At 40.7% G+C, this 21,723-nt stretch overlaps 1 protein-coding gene across 1 annotated transcript; it reads left to right on the top strand.

Annotated features, from left to right (window-relative positions):
- The first annotated feature begins 364 nt into the window (after positions 1 to 364).
- slc39a13 (solute carrier family 39 member 13) lies at positions 365 to 19,907 on the top strand. Its single transcript, XM_083891755.1, has 10 exons — positions 365 to 489; positions 2,682 to 3,050; positions 6,264 to 6,371; positions 10,087 to 10,229; positions 12,536 to 12,655; positions 13,090 to 13,179; positions 16,548 to 16,598; positions 16,764 to 16,896; positions 17,013 to 17,112; positions 19,024 to 19,907. The coding sequence occupies exons 2-10, from the start codon at positions 2,720 to 2,722 to the stop codon at positions 19,103 to 19,105; spliced, it is 1,158 nt and encodes a 385-aa protein (XP_083747881.1). The 5' UTR covers positions 365 to 489; positions 2,682 to 2,719; the 3' UTR covers positions 19,106 to 19,907.
- The last annotated feature ends 1,816 nt before the right edge of the window (positions 19,908 to 21,723 follow it).

Genomic DNA, 21,723 nt, shown 5'->3' on the forward strand with positions numbered 1-21,723 from the left:
GGCCACCATTGGCCCACGGGCCGCACTTTGAGAACCAATGTTTTAAACTCTTCATGTAAAAACTGCTTTGTAAGTTCGATTAGTAATAAACATTCACCTCAAACTGGAAATATATTGCTTATTAAAACCATTTTGATGACACTCTTAAGGCACAGGTGGGGTGGGGGTGTAATCTTTCCAGTCTCTGGCCGGCCCTGGTAATGCCTATATATATATATATATATTATATTTTAGGAGAGTTTGAGTCCGCGGGCTAGGAACTTCCTCCAGTGTTCGCAGGGGCGGGATCCTGATTCCTGACACTCCTCTGCTGTTTACATCTTTCCCTCCAGGAACCGTGATACGTGGCTGTTTGGGAGAAGCGGCAGCTAGCGGAGGCTCCTGCTGCTGCTGCTGCTGCGGGAGGAGAGAAAAGCTCAGCCTGCCTTCACCATTCAGCTGGCCTGGATGGCAGGGACACACCGGTGCAAAGACTACCGAAAACTCAAGGTATTTGAACACGGGGAAAAGTCGCGGTTTATGTCGCACTCTGACGGGGTTTTTCTCGACTCGCAGCGTTGATTACAAACTTAAATGAAAGTGATGCTAGTTTAGCAGCGCAAAGCTCTTTTAATGTGCAGTGATTGCGTATGTATGTGTGTGTGTGTGGGGGGAGCTATCGTGCCAGGCTAACGTTAGCCTGCTAACTTTAAATCACAGACATCGCACTTCGCCAGTTCAGCGTGTGTTATTTACGAAGAAGCACAGTTTTCAGAATAACGATAAGATAACACGAACTTCCCCAGTTTTTTTTATGAGTTTGCTTCTCGCTTGGGTTTTTGTATTTTATGCGTGTTTTCGTTTCGTGTACAAAACTGTAAGTGAAGTGTTGATAACCGCAGCTAATAAACTCCCACACAGGAGAACGAACAGCATTGTTTTAGATGCTTTCAGGCTACTGTCGAGAGTTGTTTCTGCTCAAGTTATGACATAATTAATAGGTTTACGGTAATTAATGGCACTTTTATCTTTTATACTTTAACCCTGAAACACAAATATACACTGAAATATGTACCTTTGTACACACTTGGAATTTGTTTCTACTACATCTTAAAATAACTCAAAATGTGTATTTCATGTTTTTGATATTAAGTTGGTACTCTTCCAAGAACACTTGGTGTTGTTTAAAATATAGCTAAATATAATCCCAATAGTCTCAGATATCCATAAGATGTTACCAGGTATGATGCTGTAATGGCTGAGACCAACCAAATAAACAGTTTCTTCATGAATTTGGTTAATAAATGCTAGAAAATATTTCAAAAATGTTGATCAGGAGCTTCTTTTGTTCATTAATGACTCAATTTTTGTTTGTGTAGGACAAAGCCAGAACAAATTCACATCAATAAATGTGCTTTTCTGGTTAAAAAAACCAGATTCATTTATCAAAATGTGCATATCGGCTTTATATTTATATTGCATCTTGTGTAATGTGACAACTGTGTTAATTTGGTTCCACAAAGTAAGGAACACTCTCCGGTTTATGGCACTGTTTATTCAGAAACGTTGGGAGGCGGCAGTTACACCATCTCCGTATACTATTTTAACATCTGTCTATCTATACATTATATTATGCAATATTTTACATGGTAATAGTCATTCAATTAATATTATAATAATTTAAATGCAACAGTTTCCTGTATGGTTGGAGGACTGAAAGTGCCAAAATGAAATAACTACACCATTAAATAATTACTTAAATGTGTCATTAATTTAAATTGTAATTAAATACATACATGTGTTCTTAAATATCAAATTAATTCATTAAATTACCAATTCATTTTACGTAAAAAACAACAACAATATTTTTTTCACTATTCATAAATAGTTATTTAATTAATTATTTCATGGTCCTTTGTTGCAGTGCATCATTAATTTTGTTTATCTTTTCAAACTCGCCCATCAAAGTCAGTGGGCAGGGCTAACGCTGATCTAGTCTGATCCATTGCTTTGGTCTGAAGTAGCGTGTATGGAGAGAGACAATGGAGGACCTTCTTGAACTTTCTCATGAAGTTGGTGAGAGACATTTTAGACCTAGCAGAGGATGTGGAAGCAGGACCTGCCGACCCCAGAGCATGTCGCAAATAAAGCATAGATGTGTTCACCAGCTCTGCATCAATCCATTATCTGGAATCAATTTGCCTTGACTTGATTTACAGGGTAACCAATCAGGTGTAAATCCGACTTTGATGGGCGAGTTTTGACAGATAAAATAAATTCATAATGTACAATATTAAAATAATTATGTTTTTTTGTTGCTTTCTCTTTACATACAATTAATCAATGGCACGTTTTAGTAATAATTTAATGGTGTATTTATTCATTTAATTTTGGCACTTTCAGTCCTCCATAAATTTAACATGCATCTAGTGTCGAGACTGCAGATTATAACTCCTAACCTTCCCAGGTGTGTCAGGAAACTACTGTGGCCGTCACTGTATTAATATGCTGGCACCCTCCTTGAAATAAGGTCCTTGTCTAAAGTGTATATATAAAAGTCTTATTATAAAGCAGCCAAAATCTGATTATTTTTGTTTTAAAAGGATTTATACACTTATAGAAACATACTTATAGGCAGTATATTCAACTGTTCAAGTGTTTCTAAGAGGTCCGTCTGACTGAAAGCTCCACTTCTTTTACAGCATTACTGGTTACAAGTGCTCTTTGGACCGTGGGACGGATGAAAGGTGGAAACTGTAGGCTGGGCCCCAGATGGGCTCTCTGTGCTCTATTTATCCCTGTTACTCTGCTGATGCTGACATCCAGAGGGGCATCAAGTCGACAGAAGATGGCACAAATGGTTATGGGTCAGGCGACAGCCACGGCTACAGGACAAGGCCCCGGCCTGTCAGATAACCTCCCAGGCCTCCAGGCCGTCATGGACTTCATAGCCAGTGAACACGCTCATGTTTGGCTCCTGTCTGTGGCGGGTTCAGTCGCCGTCGGCCTCAGCGGGATTTTCCCCCTTCTTGTCATTCCCATCGAGGCTGGAGTCGCCCTCAAAACAGAAGGTGAGAGATGTTGACCTGAGCTCAGTGTGTTCAGTAGTAGTGACATCAGCAATGCACTTCTCTGTGGCGTGGTAGTAAAATTGCTTCAAAGCTCTTGTTTTAGTAGGGCAATCCACACAAGCTGTGCTTGCTATTGCTATTTCTGTGGAGTGGAGTCTGAATGCAGCACTCTGCACAGACACAAGGAGGAAACTGACCTGATTAGCACTTGTCACGAAAATGAAGAAGAGGAGGGAACACCCACCTGACCTGTTCTGTGACTCAACCTACGCCGTCTGACCTACCAACATTAGAGTTAATTAGACACCAGAACTGATCAGACCTGCTGATTGCGAACTCTTGCCTTCCCCCCTCCTTCTCTCAGACACAGTGATGCAGGCCGTGACACAGAAACATCCTTCACATCTAAACTTAAACGATATTCACAGGTTTATACTCCGTTTTTAGCTCTTTCTAATGCATATTAAACGATAGTCTTATTTTCATGATGTCGATTATTGACACCTGCAGGTTGGACTATGACCACAATGTTTCCTCAAGTTATTACAGTGACCTATGAAAATATAAAATGTTAATGTTTATAAAGAATAGTTGGCCTTGACTAACTTGACAACATAAGAACGAGCAGGAATTGGACTTCACTGCAGCAGCGTTGCCCAGCTTACTCTCAGTTTTTCACCAGATTGGTCAATAAAGTTCAGTTTTAGTAAAGCTGAATTTCAGTTAAATCTGTTTTATTGTATATTTTTTCTGTTCCTGCTTTCGCAGACAATTTTATAATCACAACATCTAACATTAAGTTCGAGAGACGTTCGGACAGAAAGACAAAAGCTCATTCACGCAGAGCGTTTGGGCGTCCTGGGGACGCCGTGTATTGAAAATAATAAGAAATTAAACGCCCTACTTTTAGGCAGGACGCCTTAAAGAAGCCCTATTTTTCCCCCGGTAACCACCGAATTGATGTTGTGATGACGAGCTGGTATAGACAGGCGCGTGCTGGCTGTAGTTTTTGCCAGCACGCGCCTGTCTATACCCGCTTAGAGTCTGTCCAAGATCAGTTTGGAACACCACAAGATTCCAACAAGATGTCAGTACACTGTGGAACAGCACCTATCAAATGCTGGAAAGTCTCTTTGCGCAAAAGCGAAACTTGGCTGCTACTCGGATCTACTCGGATCCCCTGTATTTCATCGCAACTGTACTCAATCCTCGTCATGAAGATCATTATGTATGTGTGGATACAACTGCGCATAGAGAAATTACCCATTCTGCGTTGAATACGAAGGGTCCGCTTACAGTGGCGCACAATGCAGGAGAGCGAGAAGAGCACAGTCAGCAGGGGCGGTGCGCAGAAGAAAAAAGGCCCGCACCAGATGAGGGGCACCCTCTATCATTGCAATGCCTTGACTTTAGTGATGTCAGTACACACAGTCCCAGCCATCACAACAAAATTAGATTAAAAAAACAAACAAAAATTAATAAATGTTACAAATTTGGCACAATCGGTTTTTCAGTTTTTTTCCATTTTGAGTTACTAGCCCTTACTTCATGAGTCACCATAATGGTCCTTTCAAAAAGCATCAGAATGGCCCATTTTTACCTCAAATTTTCGAAAGCTCCGCATGCCCCGCATTTTATATAAAATTATTTATTTTTTCACCCTCTGGTAAAAACTAGCTAAAAGCCTGTTCAAGCCTGATTTGTGCAGTGCAGTTTAAACAAGAGGAATATTGAGGAATGTCTACAGAGGGAAAGCCTGACCCTCATAGTTAAGGGCCAGGACTGTGAGTCATTCTGTTTGGATAATGAGACAGACATAGTTCCTCCTTTTTACTGCAGCAATTTGAACTACTGCATCCAACTGTATATTAAAGGACAGCTTTTTAGTGTCAGTAGTAAATCTCAACTCTCCTTCACGTTACTCGAGCAAGAGAAAACAACCCTGAAGGCTCAACAAGTAGTTTTGCAGTATCAGTTTTTCAGTTGTTTAGACTTGGAGCTAGCTGCATCATCTTCACCATAAACAATATATAATTTTAGCTCACGACTTAGAATTTGAAACAGCTTGAACTTTCCTGGAATAACACTTGGTCTTGTTGACCACTTTGCACTACAATTTTGCCATTCACACCCATTCACACAGCACATTTGCAGTGCTATTTCTACCACACACCACCACAACTGCCAGCAGCAGTCATTTTGGGTTCTAGTGTCTTTGCCCAAGGACGACACTGGACACCACCATAAATCTTATTCAATTGGACACTCTTTTTTTTTTCTTCCCCCAGAAGACAAAGGTCATTTGTACGGAAGAGGATTAGGGCCACACAGGAAAAAAATATTTGAATTCTGACTTCATTCTCAGAATTATGACTTAAAACTCAGAATGTTGACTTTATTCTCAGAATTTTGACTTTATTCTCAGAATTATGACTTTAAAACTCAGAAGTCTGACTTAAAACACAGAATTATGACTGAAAACACAGAATTATGACTCAGGACTCTGAATGCTGAATTTAAACTCTGACTTTATGACTTATGACTTTATTCTCAGAATTTTGAGAATTTACACTGTTTACTCCTGGCAAAATACAAGTACGGTTTATTTGTTTTAAGTGCTTGATTCATGATGCAATTTGTAGGATGTTTTTTCTCTACATGTTTGCTTCACACATGGAGAAAGGGAAACATACAGTAACGCAGTGTTTCCTGTAACACACACTGTAACCTGTGTTGATATTCTCACTCACCTCCTGAGCCTCATCAGCCAGCAGTGAGTTAGTTAGTAGGTCACAGCCTGAGGCTGTGGCGTCTCAATGAGCCCCACCCACATCAACGTGGCATGTCAGGATTATTTTAGGCCACTGGTTTTTTTTAAATACAATCCAAAGTGGTGGAGGTTTGTCATTACCAAAGGGAACCAATAATAGTAAAAAAAAACATCCTGTGGGAGACATGAGTAATCCAAGTGTATATTAGTTTGCCAAGTCAGAGACACTGTTGTACATTTTAGTTTTTCCTATTTTATTTGAAGAACTATTAAGAGGTTTTTAAACTAAAAATGTCAGAAACTGTAGAGCTGTATGGTCGTATTTGTGACTTTAATATGCAGCCAAAATGAAAGCTCACATTTTGTTAATAAACAAGTCTTTATTAATTACAGTAACACTTACTGTTGCCTTATTTCTTTTTCTCTACTTTGTGTTCTCTCAGCTGGAAGCCAGAAGCTGAAGCAGCTCTTAAGCTTTGCTATTGGTGGTCTCCTGGGCGATGTGTTTCTTCACCTTCTTCCTGAGGCGTGGGCACACTCTGGCTCCTCAGGTGAGTGGGTTCCTTTCTGTCAGTGCCGTTGTCACCTTTTGTATCTGAACTACTTGTAACAAGTAAGTGTTGACTGTGGGATAGCCATCATTACAACTGTGTGAATTCTTATCACCAGCAGTTTGTGACAGCCTGTTAGAGAATCAGTTCACTGTGGATTCTCTGTCTTCACATTAGGTTTTGGCAAAGAGCCGCAAGTCTGTGTGACCCTAAAGGCCACATTATACTTCTCCGACTGCGTATGCGTTATCCGTCTGCGTCACCACGGAGACGCCTCGAGCATTTATACTTCTGCGTCGTGGTGACGGACACTCGCTGCAATTTCCCGCCCGATCAGTAGGGGTCGCTGCGCAAGGTTGTTGTGCTTCTGGCTACAGTGAGCAATGGCGTCCGAGAAAGAAAGAGAGAGAAAGACTGCTGTTGTTGAAAAAGTGGCCGTTTCTCACTTTTCTGTGTCACGGAACGCAGTTTTAAGATAATTTGAGGCGAGAAATTGGCCATTTAGAGTCTAAACATGTGCTGTGTGTGTTAAGATATGACGTATTTATAGTTCGGCAGCGGCGTTATCGGCGGGGATCAGCTCCGCCTCTGTCAGGACGCCCGGAGCGCACTGAGAGCCGGCACAGAGCAGCTTAGCTCGGCCTGTCCTGAGGACCAATCGCAGCTCTTGCCGTCTCCGTAGTCCCTTGACGGAGTGACGGACACTTAAAAAATATTCCGTGCACCCGGAGACGACGCAGAGGCTCTTCGACAGGTTCTGCGTCGACGCAGAGGACTCTGCGTAGCTACGCAGAGCACTTTACGCAGGAGTATAAATTGGGCTTAAGTCTGCAGATTCACTGTTCTACTGCATTTTTAAGCTGAATTAATGTCAAAAACTCTCTAAACTTTGCACCGTTGTCTGTTATTACCGCAACATTTATCCCAAATAATCATCAGATGGTGTGCTGTTGATGGCTACGTGTTTGGCTGCTGCTGCATGATTATTACAACTACTCTACTGTTCAAAAGTTTGGGGTCACTTAGAAATATCAGACAATTAAAAGCACATGTGCACCAGCAGTGGTGGAGTGACATTTAACCAATGTGTTTTACATTTTATTTCCAATGTACACTACCGTTCAAAAGTTCTGGGTCACTTAGAAATGTCCTTATTTTTTTAAGGAAAAGCTCTTTCAATAAATATAACATTAAATGAATCAGAAATACACTCTATACATTGTTATTGTAGTAAACGACTATTCTAGCTGCAAATCTCAGTTTTTTTAATGGCAGGGTTTCCACCAGTGCATTATTAGCGTTGCTTGTTTATTTATTTTTAATAGATTCTTTTTTACCACAGATTTTCTAAACTGGGTAACAAGGGCTCTGCAGCTGGCAAAACCGGTTACAGGTCTACCGAGGGACATTTTAAGTTATTTACATATTCTAAAAGTGTGATTTCTAAGCTTTCCAACAATGTCCAACACATTGCAAATCTGATAACATTTGAAGAAGATATGACCGTTTGAATGTAGGCACTCCTCAAACTGCTTTAGGGAGAATTTTAGCCTCAAAGATTTACACCTTCTGAGAGCCAAGAGACCGAATCACCACATCACCCTCCTGGTCTAAACTGTCAGTGAAACCACACCCTGCTCTGTATGAGCACAGATACTATTGTTGTGAGCTACACTGCTACACAGATCAATACATATACAATACATGAAAAAACTGGGCATAATATCATCTTAAAATTTGAAATGAAATAACTTAAAAATATAGGAAAAGGGGAGGGGTGGCTTATTCTGTTATCATTTCTTGTCCTTACACTTGTGTAGATATACAGTGGTATGCAAAATTTTGGGCACCCCTGTACATTTTCATGATTTTCCTTTATACATCATTGGTTGTTTTGACATTCAGTTAAATATATCATATAGGAGACAAACACAGTGATAATTGAGACGTGAAATAAAGTTTATATGTTTTACAGAAAGTGTGCAAGAATTATTTACACAAAATGAGGCATGTGCATAAGTTTAAGAAAAATGTTGTGCATCTGCCTTTTGCAGAAATAACAGCCTCTAAACGCTTCCTATAGCTTCCAATTAGAGTCTGGATTCTGGTGGACCATTCTTCTTTACAAAACATCTCTAGTTCAGTCAGGTTTGTTGGTTTCTGAGCATGAACAGCCCGCTTTAAATCACACCACAAATGTTCAATAATATTTAGGTCTGGGGACTGAGATGGCCATTCCAGAACGTTGATTAAAGATTATAATGCTAACAAGTCCACTCACTGAGCAGAAGTGAGATCTGTCTCCGTCTTTGTTAAGAAGTTCAGCCACAGTTTAGTTATTGTCCGGTTTTCTTTGCCTTCCTTTGGTCAACAAAGCTTTGATGCAGACTGCTTTGATGACAATCGCGATTTGATTTCGCACTGCACACGCTCAATAACTGCTGGAAAGTTCCACTCTCTCTAACACACAGAGAGAGCTAGCGTGGATCTGTGCACATTAAGTAGCCGTGTGTATTCTCCGTGACCATCAGCTGATTGGCCGAAAAAACAACAAAAGCTCTGGAATGTGAGATCGCCACGCCCAAACTAGGAATGATTCACAGCGATCAAACAACCTTAATTCAAATACAAAGTTTATAAGACCCACAATAATGTGATTTGAAGCTTGTAGTGGCTTCTTACAAACTTCAACTTGAACAATTTGAAAAAATTGAAAATCCCTAATTTTGAAAAAAAAAAAAAATTATTCTTGCGCTCTCTTTGGCCATGGCGGGCCACACACATATATATATATGTATGTATATATATATATATATATGTATGTATATATATATATACATACACATATATATATATATATATACATACACATATATATATATATATATATATATATATATATATATATATATATATATATATATATATATATATATATATATATAGTATATATATTGCACGTATATTTATTGTTTCTGGGGGAACCCTATATTTTCTATTCATTTTGCAACTCTTTTGATGAATAAAAGTTTGACTTTTTGTGGAAAACACAAAAAAATGTATAGGTAACTTTTGAACGGTAGTGTATTCAGTCTGAAAATGTGACACGTTATTCAGAAAGTTGTATTTTTTGTATGTTCTTGCAGGATTTTTTACTCTGACCTGACAACATTTACACCGATCCCTACACCTCTGTAGAAATCCTGCCAGTGAATTACCTTGACAGAGATTTTTATTATATAGACTCCATTTCTTTTAGGAGTGTGAAACACTATCATTGCAAGACTTACGATCAAAGCCACCGCAGAGAGTCTCTCCAATAAGAATTTGAAGGATTAGGGATAAAGTAACAGCACAGCGGCTTCATTAAAGTGATTTGTAACATAAATCAGGTCATCGACTGACTCATGGCACATTATTGATTTGTATAGTTGTTTTTGGTACATTCATGATAGATTGCCTTTGGCATATGAACAGAGTTATCCCTCTGTGCTCTAGTGAGAGTGTGTGGTGACCCTGTAATGTGAGGATTAAAACAATGTGAGAAGTGTTCTTTTTTTCCTTTTATTCCACCTACCACAGCTTTAGTATTTCACTTAATTCTAGTTATCAAACACCAGTCGTTTTCCACCACCTTACTACTGCATCGACTTAGTACTTACTTTGTATTGTTTATTTAATCTCCAGTTTAATCTCTCTTCTACCCCCACCTCAGCTGATAAACAAAAGCACTACATGACCCAGGGCTTGTGGGTAATTGTTGGCCTGCTGGCCTTCCTGCTCCTGGAGAAGATGTTTCCAGACCATGACGTGCAGGAGGATCCAGCTTCAAACTCGGACCTGAACTGTAACACTCCTGTAAGTAATCCAGCTGGAGCAGAGTGAAAAGTATGCTCACTGCTGGCCAACACATTATCTCTGCTCACAGACATGACGCTGCAAGCAGTCACATGTTTTTTTTCCTTTTCTTTTTTTTCTTCTTCATAGCTGCACGTACGCCTTCTGTCTGCATATTTGTCTCAATAATGTCAGTGTTTTTGTGGATGGAGCATTAGATGATTAACTGTGCTACGCCCCCCCATCCATTATCACTTACGGAGTCAAAGATTGACACTGCTCTAATGTATTGTAATTGAGAAACAGTCCTGTACAATAAACCACAATATGTTGGTTTTTATAGACATGGTGGGTTGATTTCATTACTTTCTAGCTGTTTTTTATCTGTTTCCGGTCTTTGTAGCAGTGCTGTTCAACTCAATACGGTATGGTTTAGAATGGTAAACCCTGATTTTTTTTGATAGTGATAGGTATGTCAACTACTTGGTATGACAACACACTAGTGATACACAATATAGCCCACAAATGAATTAAACAAAAAAGACAGCAGCACAGTAAAAAAAAAAAAGATCCTCTGTTGTATTAGACATTATATTTTAGACTTGCGTGAATTTCTAACACCAAAACCCAGAAACTATCGTACGCACAAATAAATTCAGATGTATCTAAGTGTGCTTACGCATGGATCCAAGCACGTTTCTTTTGTACAGCACTAATAATATACTTTTTAATGGAATTATGACAGCCCTGGACCGGCACAAAAATATGCGTCTGCCCACTGCGCATTGCCCGGTACGCCCAGTCCATGCCTACTTCTAATGTGATTGGCAAACACAATGACCATTAGAACACTGGATGGGCCTCTATAGACCTATGTACATATTCCATTAAAAACCAGACGTTTGCAGCTAGAATAGTCGTTTACCACATTAACAATGAATAGGGTGTATTTCTGATTCATTTAATGTTATATTCGTTGAAAAAAATGTGTTTTTCCTTCAAAAATAAGGACATTTCTAAGTGACCCAAAACTTTTGAACGGTAGTGTATATCAAACTTATGTCTTCTTGAAATGGATTATCAATTTATAATAGAGTGAGGTGTTAAAGATGTGGCAGATTGACGTAGAATAGTATGCCAACAGAAGGTTGCCAAATAGTGGGACAGTACAGATGAGTTATTTTGGTTCCCCTCTCTCTACCGTACAGACGTGTGAGCAGCGTCTGACTCAGCACACAGGAGGAAAAACAACAACAAATAGTTAGATTTCCTTCAAAACAAGTGTCTATTATTGTCTATTAACTAATTCATACCCTGACCATAAATAAACGTAAAGTTAATGTTTTTTCAGTTAGCAGACTTCTGCGTCTGTGTTTCCACTGTGTGCCGAGTTGAAGAAACGGCGTTTGAATGAGATGCTTAACACGACACATTCCTCTGTAGACTGTGGACGTTCTGGTTGTTGCCCTGTGTTTGTAGAGGTGCCCAATACCCCCCCCCCCCCCCATGTTAGTGAGGAAGGAGCCCGGATTCCAAAGCTCAGCTCCTTTTTAGTGTCTATTTTTAGTGCCAGGTGAAGCAGCTGCTTTAGCCATTTTAGTGTCCACAGGAGAGCACTCAGCGTATAGACTGAGGCAACAATGGACCAGGACAGTGAGGTTATTTATGTATTTTTCTCTGTAAAATACAGTTAAGGCTACTTTTACCAAAAAGATAAGGACTGTAAATAAAACTTCATTTTATACAAATTTAGTTTCTGCTGCTGCCGGATGGAGCGTTGATGTGGAAAGTCGCTGTGCTTAATGTAAAATATGCATTTTCAATTTCCCATTAGATAAAAATAGAAACTGTGCGCCGCTGTAACAATTTAGCCCCAATCTGTTTAACTGCAGGAGGAGATTGATAGCCCTGGAAATTCATCACACTTTATTATCTGCCTCGTGCCTCCGTTATAGACACGAGGCAAACATTTCCTTACCGTGGCTGAGAGACAGCCAGGCTATTTTCCTCTTACTTAATTTGATCATTTTAAATGGCGACATAAGTGGTTTCTGAATGTGGGAAAAGAGAAGTTGGCTGTTCTCGGAAAACTGAGGCAACAGTCTAAGACAAATGTGTCCCCTCTTTGATATTTAAGTATAAACACTCTGTTTAAAATGCCAGAAAAAATAAAGCAGAAGATCAAATAATAGCATACATGTCATAGGTCTTTTTCTCAACAGCTGATTTGTTTTACTGAAGCTGGTATTAATGTTTAACTCCATCCGTCTAAATGACATGTTATATGTATTATAAGAGGCATCATTTTCTTGTTTTCTTCTCCACAGACTCCGTCTACTTCAGTTTTCAATGAAAAAGCAGCGGTGTTGCGCAGGAATGGCCACTGTGCCGAGTCATGGAAATCTTCCAAGCAACAGAGTCTGCAGGAAAGATCGGAGAAAATTAAGGTAACATTGACAATTGCAACACATAATTTAAAATAAAATTAAAAAAAATATATATGGAGAGATGCCACTGGTGTTGAAATTGGTCGTTTTTGTAAAATATGCATTTTTTTTTGTTTTGCTTCTCCTGTTGAGCAGCTTAATGAAACATAGACAATAACCTTTAAACACCTTACTGGACTGAAATAGTTTACCAAGCTCCTGACACAGCAGTGCTTTCTCTTTTAAATGACACTCGCACTATTCAGCAAGATTACATATCAGAAAACAAGGCCCTGGTTGAGCAGAAAATCATGGGATGTCTTTGTCTTTCTCAGATGAACAGATCATGTGTCATCAATGTAATTAACATTCCACTGAAGCAGAGACACTGTTTTTGTCGTCAGTAGTTGAAGGGTAATGTGAATTGTTATGTGTTGTTGTGTTGTGTGTCTCAGACGAGTGGATACCTGAACCTTCTGGCCAACTGCATCGATAACTTCACTCATGGACTGGCAGTTGCTGGAAGTTTCCTGGTTAGCAAAAAGGTAAGAAGCCACATTCTCTTGCCTGGTGGCTTTTTTTGGTATTATAAGTGAGTAGCAGGTAGACTTCATTCTTCTTTCTAATCCATCATTTAGCAAATCAATCATGTGATAATGTTTCTACTTAGTCCTCACCATGCATATTACAAAAACTCCTGGTTTTTCACCATTTCGTATATAATTGGAAAAGGAACCCTGTGGTCACAGACGATTGAGAAGTATAAAGTGCACAAAATGACACATTTTAGTATAAGAATTTCAAATCCTGTCTCAAAGAAAATGGCTGATAAGAAGACGGTGCTACATAATATCCCAAATATGCTCTTATTTACACTAAGATTATTACTGATATATTGGTTTACTGAAATGAGACTTATACAGACGTATCTCGAGTAGTCCGTTTGCAGATGCGCTTGGAAATGAAGACTTTTGGTCCAGTGTGTAACATGTAGGAGATTATGTTGGCAGAAAGTTTATATACTACACATACATTTGTTTGGTTAAGTGTATATTCACTTAAAGGTAAAAATGTATTGTTTTAGAATAAGTCTTTTTCTACAGCAGCCCAAATAGACAAACTATAGCATGTATTTATGTTTTGAAGCAGAGCTTACAATACGATGATAAATAGCCTCTATTTACATAGCACTTTTCTAGTATTGTTGAGGCACTGGTATACTTGCCTATGAAGGTCCTGTAGTATCTGACAAGTCTGTGCGTAGGGAACAAGACGCATTCCTACCAAAGAAGAAGCGAACAATGCTATGAGGGTCGCCAGGTCGAGGCTTGGATGCTTATCCTTGGCGAATACTTCTTCTGTTGTTTAAATGTTTTTTTCTGCTTTGTGAGCGGGGCTCAATACTCCACCTACTGGTGAGACAGAAATTCAGTTGGTGCATGAGCTTTCCACACACACCCAACATGCTCTTTGCTTCAACGTCGTCTCCATCATGTCCGGAAAGTCCTCCGGAAAATCGTCTAGAGCTGCGAATAACGATTATTTTCATAATCCTTTAATCTGTTGATTATTTTCACGATTAATCGAGTAATCGCTTGGTCCATAAAATGTCAGAAAATTAAAAAAAACTCTGATCGGTGTTTGTCAAACCTGGAAATGAAGATGTTCTTGAAGGTCTTGTTTTGTCCACAAACCAAAATGATTCAGTTTTGATGATTTCTTTGTTATGTGGAGCAAAGAAACAAAGAAAACATTCACATTTAAGACGCTTAAACAATCAGAAATCTAGTTTTAATCATGAAAAAAACTTCAAACCGATTAATTGATCATCAAAATAGTTGTTAATAATCGAGTAATTGTTTTAGCCTTTAACAGAACAACAAATTACATTTTGGCTGTCATTTATTTATGCAGTGATTACAAAGATCTTTATAATGCACAAAAGATGTAGACTTATGTAAAACATTTGTTTTTTTACGGATGAACTGTAAAATATGCAGATATATTACTGTGTATATTAGAACCCCCCCCCCATCAGTCAGGCTCCAGTGTTCACTGTAAAGGCTGAATATAAATTACACTGAGTGAGCTTCACAATGGCCAGAGAGTAGTGTAGTGCTGTAATAATTGATGAAAGCCAAGGACAAAAATATATCTGGGGAATTTGGACATACAACACCTCCCGTATGAGTACAGTGTTTGGCAGCGTTTACAGGCTCACTGGCAGAGAAGCCCGTGCACCACTTCTATCATTAGCATTCACACACATTTAAAACAAGCCCATTCAAAGAGCTTTGATTACACACTACACTACAGCACAACACGCTTTCTCACTCTGTCAAACCTGGTTTTTGTCGCTGGTTTTTAACGTCGACTTGTTCGTAAAACGTGCGCTTTTAAAGTGCAGTGACGCAAGTTTTTCGTTGCTCCGGCACTTCACTGTATGTATTTGTGTTAGCTGTGGGAGTAAAGGGAGTCCAGCTGGAGAGACATAAGGCTGGCAGCATGAACTCTGGATCAGCGTGCCAGAGAGGAAGTTAACTACGTTTCTCAAACATAAACACATTTCACCAGTCTTTCTTTTTTTCTATCTCTGTGCTCACGCTCGATTATTACAGAGTGGTTTTTGTCTCGGTAAAAATGGATCTGTAACATCAGAACTTATGTATTTAAAGGTTTTTACTGATTTGGAAAGAAGTCTTAAAGCTACAAATGATACAATTACTGTAAATTTTATTCCCAATATTTAGTTTGTGTGAAAAATGTGCTTTTTTAATGTCTTTTTCTGTTGTATTTACTGATAACCATTTAAAATATGTAATTAAAACACAATCAACATCAACATTAACGCATAACACGTTTCCATGACGACTGACCAGACGAAGACGTGTGACGTCATGTTTATGTGGCGCTGCAGCAGAGTCCAGGCACTGTTTACCAGTTAGCTCCGTTAGCTCATTTAGCGCTGCATGGTCTGTTTAGGAAAAGAGCAGCGCTACAAATAACCAGTGTACCCGTGTACTGTGTATGTGTGCCTCTGTTTTTAAAGCTCACATAGAGGGGTCCTGTTGCACATATATGTTAGTTATGGAGGTCTACTTACATATATTAACGTGTTTTTATGGTCAAAAACCTCCTAGTTGCTGTAAACGAGCCGATTGAAATCCTCTTTTCTGACGCTGTTCGTCAGCCGCTTTCAGAGTGAACTCTGACCCCCAGAAGACAGAGTCTTGTGATTGGCCAATACTATTCAGCACACCCGCTCTCAGAAGCACAGCTCCCCCCTCTGGAACGGTGGATGCACTGCTACTCATTATCAAAACATTGTTTTAACAATGTTTAAAAATAGCTTCTTCACGACTCCCCGCCGCAGTCCCTTTTATGACTTTGACCCGGAGTCAGACCCAGAGTCAGAAGACACTGTCGCTCGTGAAACACCTCCACAACGGACATTATTCTTCTTCTGCGGTTAAATGTACGCAACCGGATGTGCCCGGACTAGTGCCCGGAGCAGGAGGATCTGCTGTTCAGGAGAACCGGTGTTTACGTATTACTATTACGGGTTTTTTCAGAGATCTCGTTGAGTCCCGAGATTACAATAAAACACAGCGTTCTCAGCAGTGGCTGAAATGTTTGTTTCGAACCTTCAGGGCTTCTTAAACAAGGTTATGACGCAGATACACACTAAAAAAAACAGCGTTAATTTGAACTTCCGGTCTAGGTCCGCTTTAAAGTTTAACGTTACTTTAGAGACTCACGTAAGTATGACGTCAGGTGCGTCTTTTTCCCGTCAGTCGTCATGGAAACGCCTCATGCATTAATGTACGTTAACGCTGACGCTGTTAACCACCGTTGTCACCGAGAAATTACACGTTTACCAAAAGCGTTAGTGTTAATGAGTCTTTTGTTGCAGGTTGGCTTTCTCACCACCTTTGCCATCTTGCTCCATGAAATCCCTCACGAGGTGAGTTTACACCCAAGTCTGAACTCAAATGTCCAAGGTTAATTTACTGTTTCACGCTCACACGGTTAAAAAATAATAATAATAATAATAATAAAGTAGGTCAGGATGAGTCAGTCAGTCCGTCACTGTGCCACGTGTGTTCTGAGAGATGTCTTGGATCCGCAGGTGGGAGACTTCGCCATTCTGCTGAGGGCAGGCTTTGACCGGTGGAGCGCCGCTCGCATGCAGCTGCTCACAGCGCTGGTCGGGGTCTTGGGAACCTGCTTTGTTCTGTGTACTCAGTCGCCTAAAGGCACAGGTGACTGTGATGTCCATACGATCAACATGTTAACTAGAAACTATTTTAGTATCGATACAAAGCAGAGCCATTAGAATTGTTTACAGCTGTCCTTTGTGTTTTCTACTCTTATCTAGAAAATGGAACTGCCTGGATTTTGCCTTTCACTTCTGGAGGATTTCTCTACATAGCCCTGGTCAATGTGGTACCTGACCTGCTGCATGAGTCCAGTTTAAGGTAAGCTGGATGTTTTCAAACACGCATGCGCTAACTCCGTGTTTATTTTTTACCCACAGTGGCCTCTTAAAAAGTCTTAAAAGGCATCAAATTCATAAATCCTCATTTTGTACCACGGAAGAAAGTGGTCAGTCAGAAACTCCACATACTTTGCAGAGGTCATTTTCACACCGACAGGAAACCTGAAGGGGCCATCCAGCTCTTTCTCCATGATTCCAGCCCAAAAGTGACGTCTCAGCCTTGTTCGGACATGGTGGCCATTCGTCAACCATCCAGTACTCCATCAATCTTGACCATCTCGGGGTGCACGGCACTCATCCATAAACAAAACTGTTTGAAAATGAGTCTTCATGTATTCCTGAGCCCACTATCAACAGTTTCTGCTTGTGAGCATTGTTTAGGGGTGGCCGAATACTTCTTGAGGATCCTACACCTAGAGGTTTCGCGGGACTCCAGAGGCACCAGCCGCTTCAAATACGTGTTTGCTGCTTTGCAGCGGCATTTTAGCTGCTGCTCTCTTAATCCTATGAATTTGTCTGGCAGAAACCGTCCTTATTATGCCTTTGTCTGCATGAACCCGCCTGTACTCTGAATCAGCGACACATTTATTCACAGTATGATGGTCACGCATACGTTTTTGGGAAATATCCAATGTTTTCGTACCTTGTCCGAGTCAGTGCACAATCTCACGCTTTTCAGCAGCTGAGAGATCCTTTTTCTTTACCATATTACTTGAAACCTGTGGCATGCTTAATAATGTGGAACATCCTTCTTAAGTAGTTTTCCTTTGATTGGGCTCACCTGGCAAACTAATTATCACAGGTGTCTGATATTGATTTCAATGATCCAAAGAGCCCTGAGACACATTACTATACATGAGTTTAATTGGAAAACAAAAAAACAAATGTTTATGACACTTAAATCCAATTTGCATAATAATTTGGAACACGGTGTATATATATATATTTATATACACATTATATACAGTTTACGGAATGCCTCTTGCAGTAATCTCACGTAGAAAAATGTCTACATAATTGGTAACAGTTATTTTAATATAAATGTGTATGTATATAAATATATGTGTGTGTATGTATATATATATGTGTGTATGTGTGTATATATATATGTGTATGTGTATATATATATATGTGTGTATATATATATATATGTGTGTGTATATATATATATGTGTGTATATATATATATGTGTGTATATATATATATGTGTGTATATATATATATATGTGTGTGTATATATATATATGTGTGTGTATATATATATATGTGTGTATATATATATATGTATGTATATATATATATATACATATGTATGTGTGTGTATGTATATATATATATATATGTGTGTATATGTATGTGTGTGTATATATATGTATGTGTGTATATATATATATATATGCATATATATAAATATATATATATATTTATGCATATATATATATATATATTTATGCATATATGCAATTTACCGAATGCCTCTTGTAGTAATGTCACGCAGATTAATAGAGAGGAAAAGTCATGTTTTATTTGCAAAGTTGTCTCTTATTAATGTGTTTTTGGCAGCTTTGTTGTTTTTGTTTGTTGTAAAATTAAGTCTTAAATTTCACTCCAAGCGGCTCTTAAAAAGTCTTGAATTTAATGGAACAGTGCTATAAAATTCAATCAAAATGTAAAAATATTTCCGTGTCACAGATGAGAGCAGACAATTCAACCATTTGCATATTTTAGAGCAAAAATATTTATGCATCCTCAATATTTACATGTCCTCTTTTGAATGTTTATTGCTGATCAAAATGTACGCTATCACATGAAATCCACAGGCTCTGTTCTGTGAAAATAATATGTATTATTATTATTTTAATATATTATTCTTTTGTTTCCCCTCCTCAGGCAGACTCTGATTCAGATCCTGCTTATTCTGTGTGGCGTGGCCGTCATGGCTCTGCTCTCTGCGATCGTTGACTGCTCATAGAGGCTTCACCCAAACACTAAAACTCACCTCATATCCACTCCATAACCAGCTTTTGACCGAGAGATTACAACTCTTTGACATCATCATCATCATGTCTCACTCTACACTACAAACATGTCTGACGAGAGAACGGCACTTTATGGAAGGACGAGTGAAAGTACAAGACGTGATCTGCCCTCGACACGTTTGTATGGACACTGAAAACGTGCCACGCTCGAGGGACAGGCGAGGATTTCTTTGAGTTTCTGCTACCAAATAGTTTTTGTTGTCGACAATCGACGTTTGTTTTTGCACATTTACACAGATAAAACCAAAAGAAAACAGGCGTTATTACATATATTTTTTACAAGGATTTGCTCCGTTTAAAATCAATTGAACTCTAAACAGTGTTTTAACAAAAAAAAACGTTACTGTCGTGCGTCTTCAGTTTCCGATGTAGCTGCTGCGTATTTATTTAAAGAAAGAAACGAGAGCGACAAGAAACCTATTTTTTTGAAATGTATGCAACACTATTCAGTCTTGTTAAGAAAATCAGTGCCATGGAGTCAGGATGTTAGCAGTGGCTTTAGCTCTATTTACCAAAGTGTACCAAACACAGGTTGGTGCTTTTGAAACCTTTAAACTGAATATGAGTTTGGGATTTAAGTGACAGATTGACACCGTTTCTGGTACAGAGTATTTTACACTAACAGTTTACTAAGATACGAGTCGTAGATATTGATGTCATCGCGTTGTCGATCCGCACCTCTTTGTGAAAGTTTCCCGCTCTTGAAAAGAATAAACTGTAAATTTCTCTAAAGTACTTGAAGAAGTTTGAGTGTTTTTTTTTATTCTACCCGCATTCTTTTTTTTTTTTTTTCTTTTTTTTTTTTTAAACCTGTCCTGTCCAGTACCTTGGGCATGCACTATGGTTGACTGCATGTCTGTTGGTGTTGAACAGATTTTGCTGTTTGCAGGGCGAGTGATTACAGCGCTGTAATGCCCGTCCTGCTATTTATGTATTTATTTTTATTTTTTATTTATTAGGTTGTGTGGGAGGACCGGGCCAGACAGGGGGGGTGGGGGTGAGGGTGGGTAGACAGACAAGGGAGGTGTGAGAGAGATGGGGAGAAAGAGGGAGAGATAAGAGAGGGGGAGGGAGGGAGGGAGGGAGGGAGGGAGAGAGGGAGGGAAAGAGAGACACTAGATAGAAATTAGTAGCATAACACACTAAGGCAGTAATGACAACATTACAACATTAATAACACTGATATGCATTTGTATTACAGTACCATTAGAATTTGTTAACAACCACATATAGATAAGGTGATCTTGTTTATAACGGTTGTATCAGTTTATATTGGTTCTATCATGAACCAGAGTTTGTCTGTGTGTGTATCTGTATGTGTGTATTCGCGCATCCATATATATGTATGTGCTGAGGTTGTCACTTGGTGTGGTCGGGAATCGGTGGTGAAACCGTGTCGCCGCCCCCCAGCCCCCCGGAAGGAGACCGGCGGTAACCCAGTCCACCAGCCCCCCGGGCCCGGAGATACCCGCCACCGCCCGACCCAGGGCCAGCTGCGCCCCCCACGCGCAGAGCACGCCCCGAGGGGGCAGGAGACGACGGCACCACGAGCACAGACCAGCCCACCACACGCCGAGGCAGGTCCTGAGGCCCCAGGTCCCCACACCCGGGACCCACCCAGGCCCCCAGGGCAGCCCAGCCCATCACCAGGGACAGTAGAGCCTCCCCCAGAACGCCCCCCCAGGAGGCAGGCCGGAGCCCGCCACAGCTATCCCCGACGCCTACCCCGGAGCCAACCACACGACTTCCCCCCCAGAGGGGAGCCGGCAGAGGCTCATGTAGGGATCCCAGCCGGGGGCCCCCAAGGAACAGGAGGCAGCAGGGTCCCGGATCCGCCCCGGGCAATCCCCCTCACGCAGGTATGGGTCAGAGGCCGTAAGACCTGTCACAGCGGACCCCACGCCCACCCGGCACAGGGACCCACTGTCCACCCAGGGCAGGGCGCCCAAAGTCAGCCCCCGCCGAGCGACCAGCCCGCCGCCCACCATCACCCTTCCCAGGAGTCATGGAGAGCCACGGCCAGGTCCCCCGGGGCTCCCCCCGACAAACCGACAGCCGACCCAACTACCCGCCGCAGCCGCCAGCGCCCCGGAGCTCCACAACCGCCCCCCAGCCCAAACCACCGACCCCAGCCCAGCCGGGAGGCGGGCGGGACACAGGTACCCGGGAGGTCCCCCCCACCCATACCCCACCCCCCCCCCCCCCACCAGGATGTGGTGTGGTGTGTATGTATGTGTGCTGTGGCATGTGTGTATGGGGGATGTTGGTATCTAGTATGCATTAAAAATGTGGGGGGGAGGATGAGGTGACAACACCCCGCTGCTTGCTGACAGCGGGGTAGTCGATATGCCCCACCCCACCCCCAGGCCCTAGTGTCTAATATGCCATAAAATATTGGGGGAGAGCGGAGACCCCTGGAGGGGAAGACCCCCCCAATGGTCTTCCTGTATCTCCCCCAATACCCTAGTTGTGTGTGTGAGAGTTATATACCAGATCTGGTGGGGGAACACGGAGGGCAGGCAAGGTTGGCCACCCGGGCCTGCTGCTAGCT

The sequence above is a fragment of the Microchirus variegatus genome (assembly GCF_963457635.1).
Source record: "Microchirus variegatus genome assembly, chromosome: 6".
Classification (NCBI taxonomy): domain Eukaryota; kingdom Metazoa; phylum Chordata; class Actinopteri; order Pleuronectiformes; family Soleidae; genus Microchirus; species Microchirus variegatus.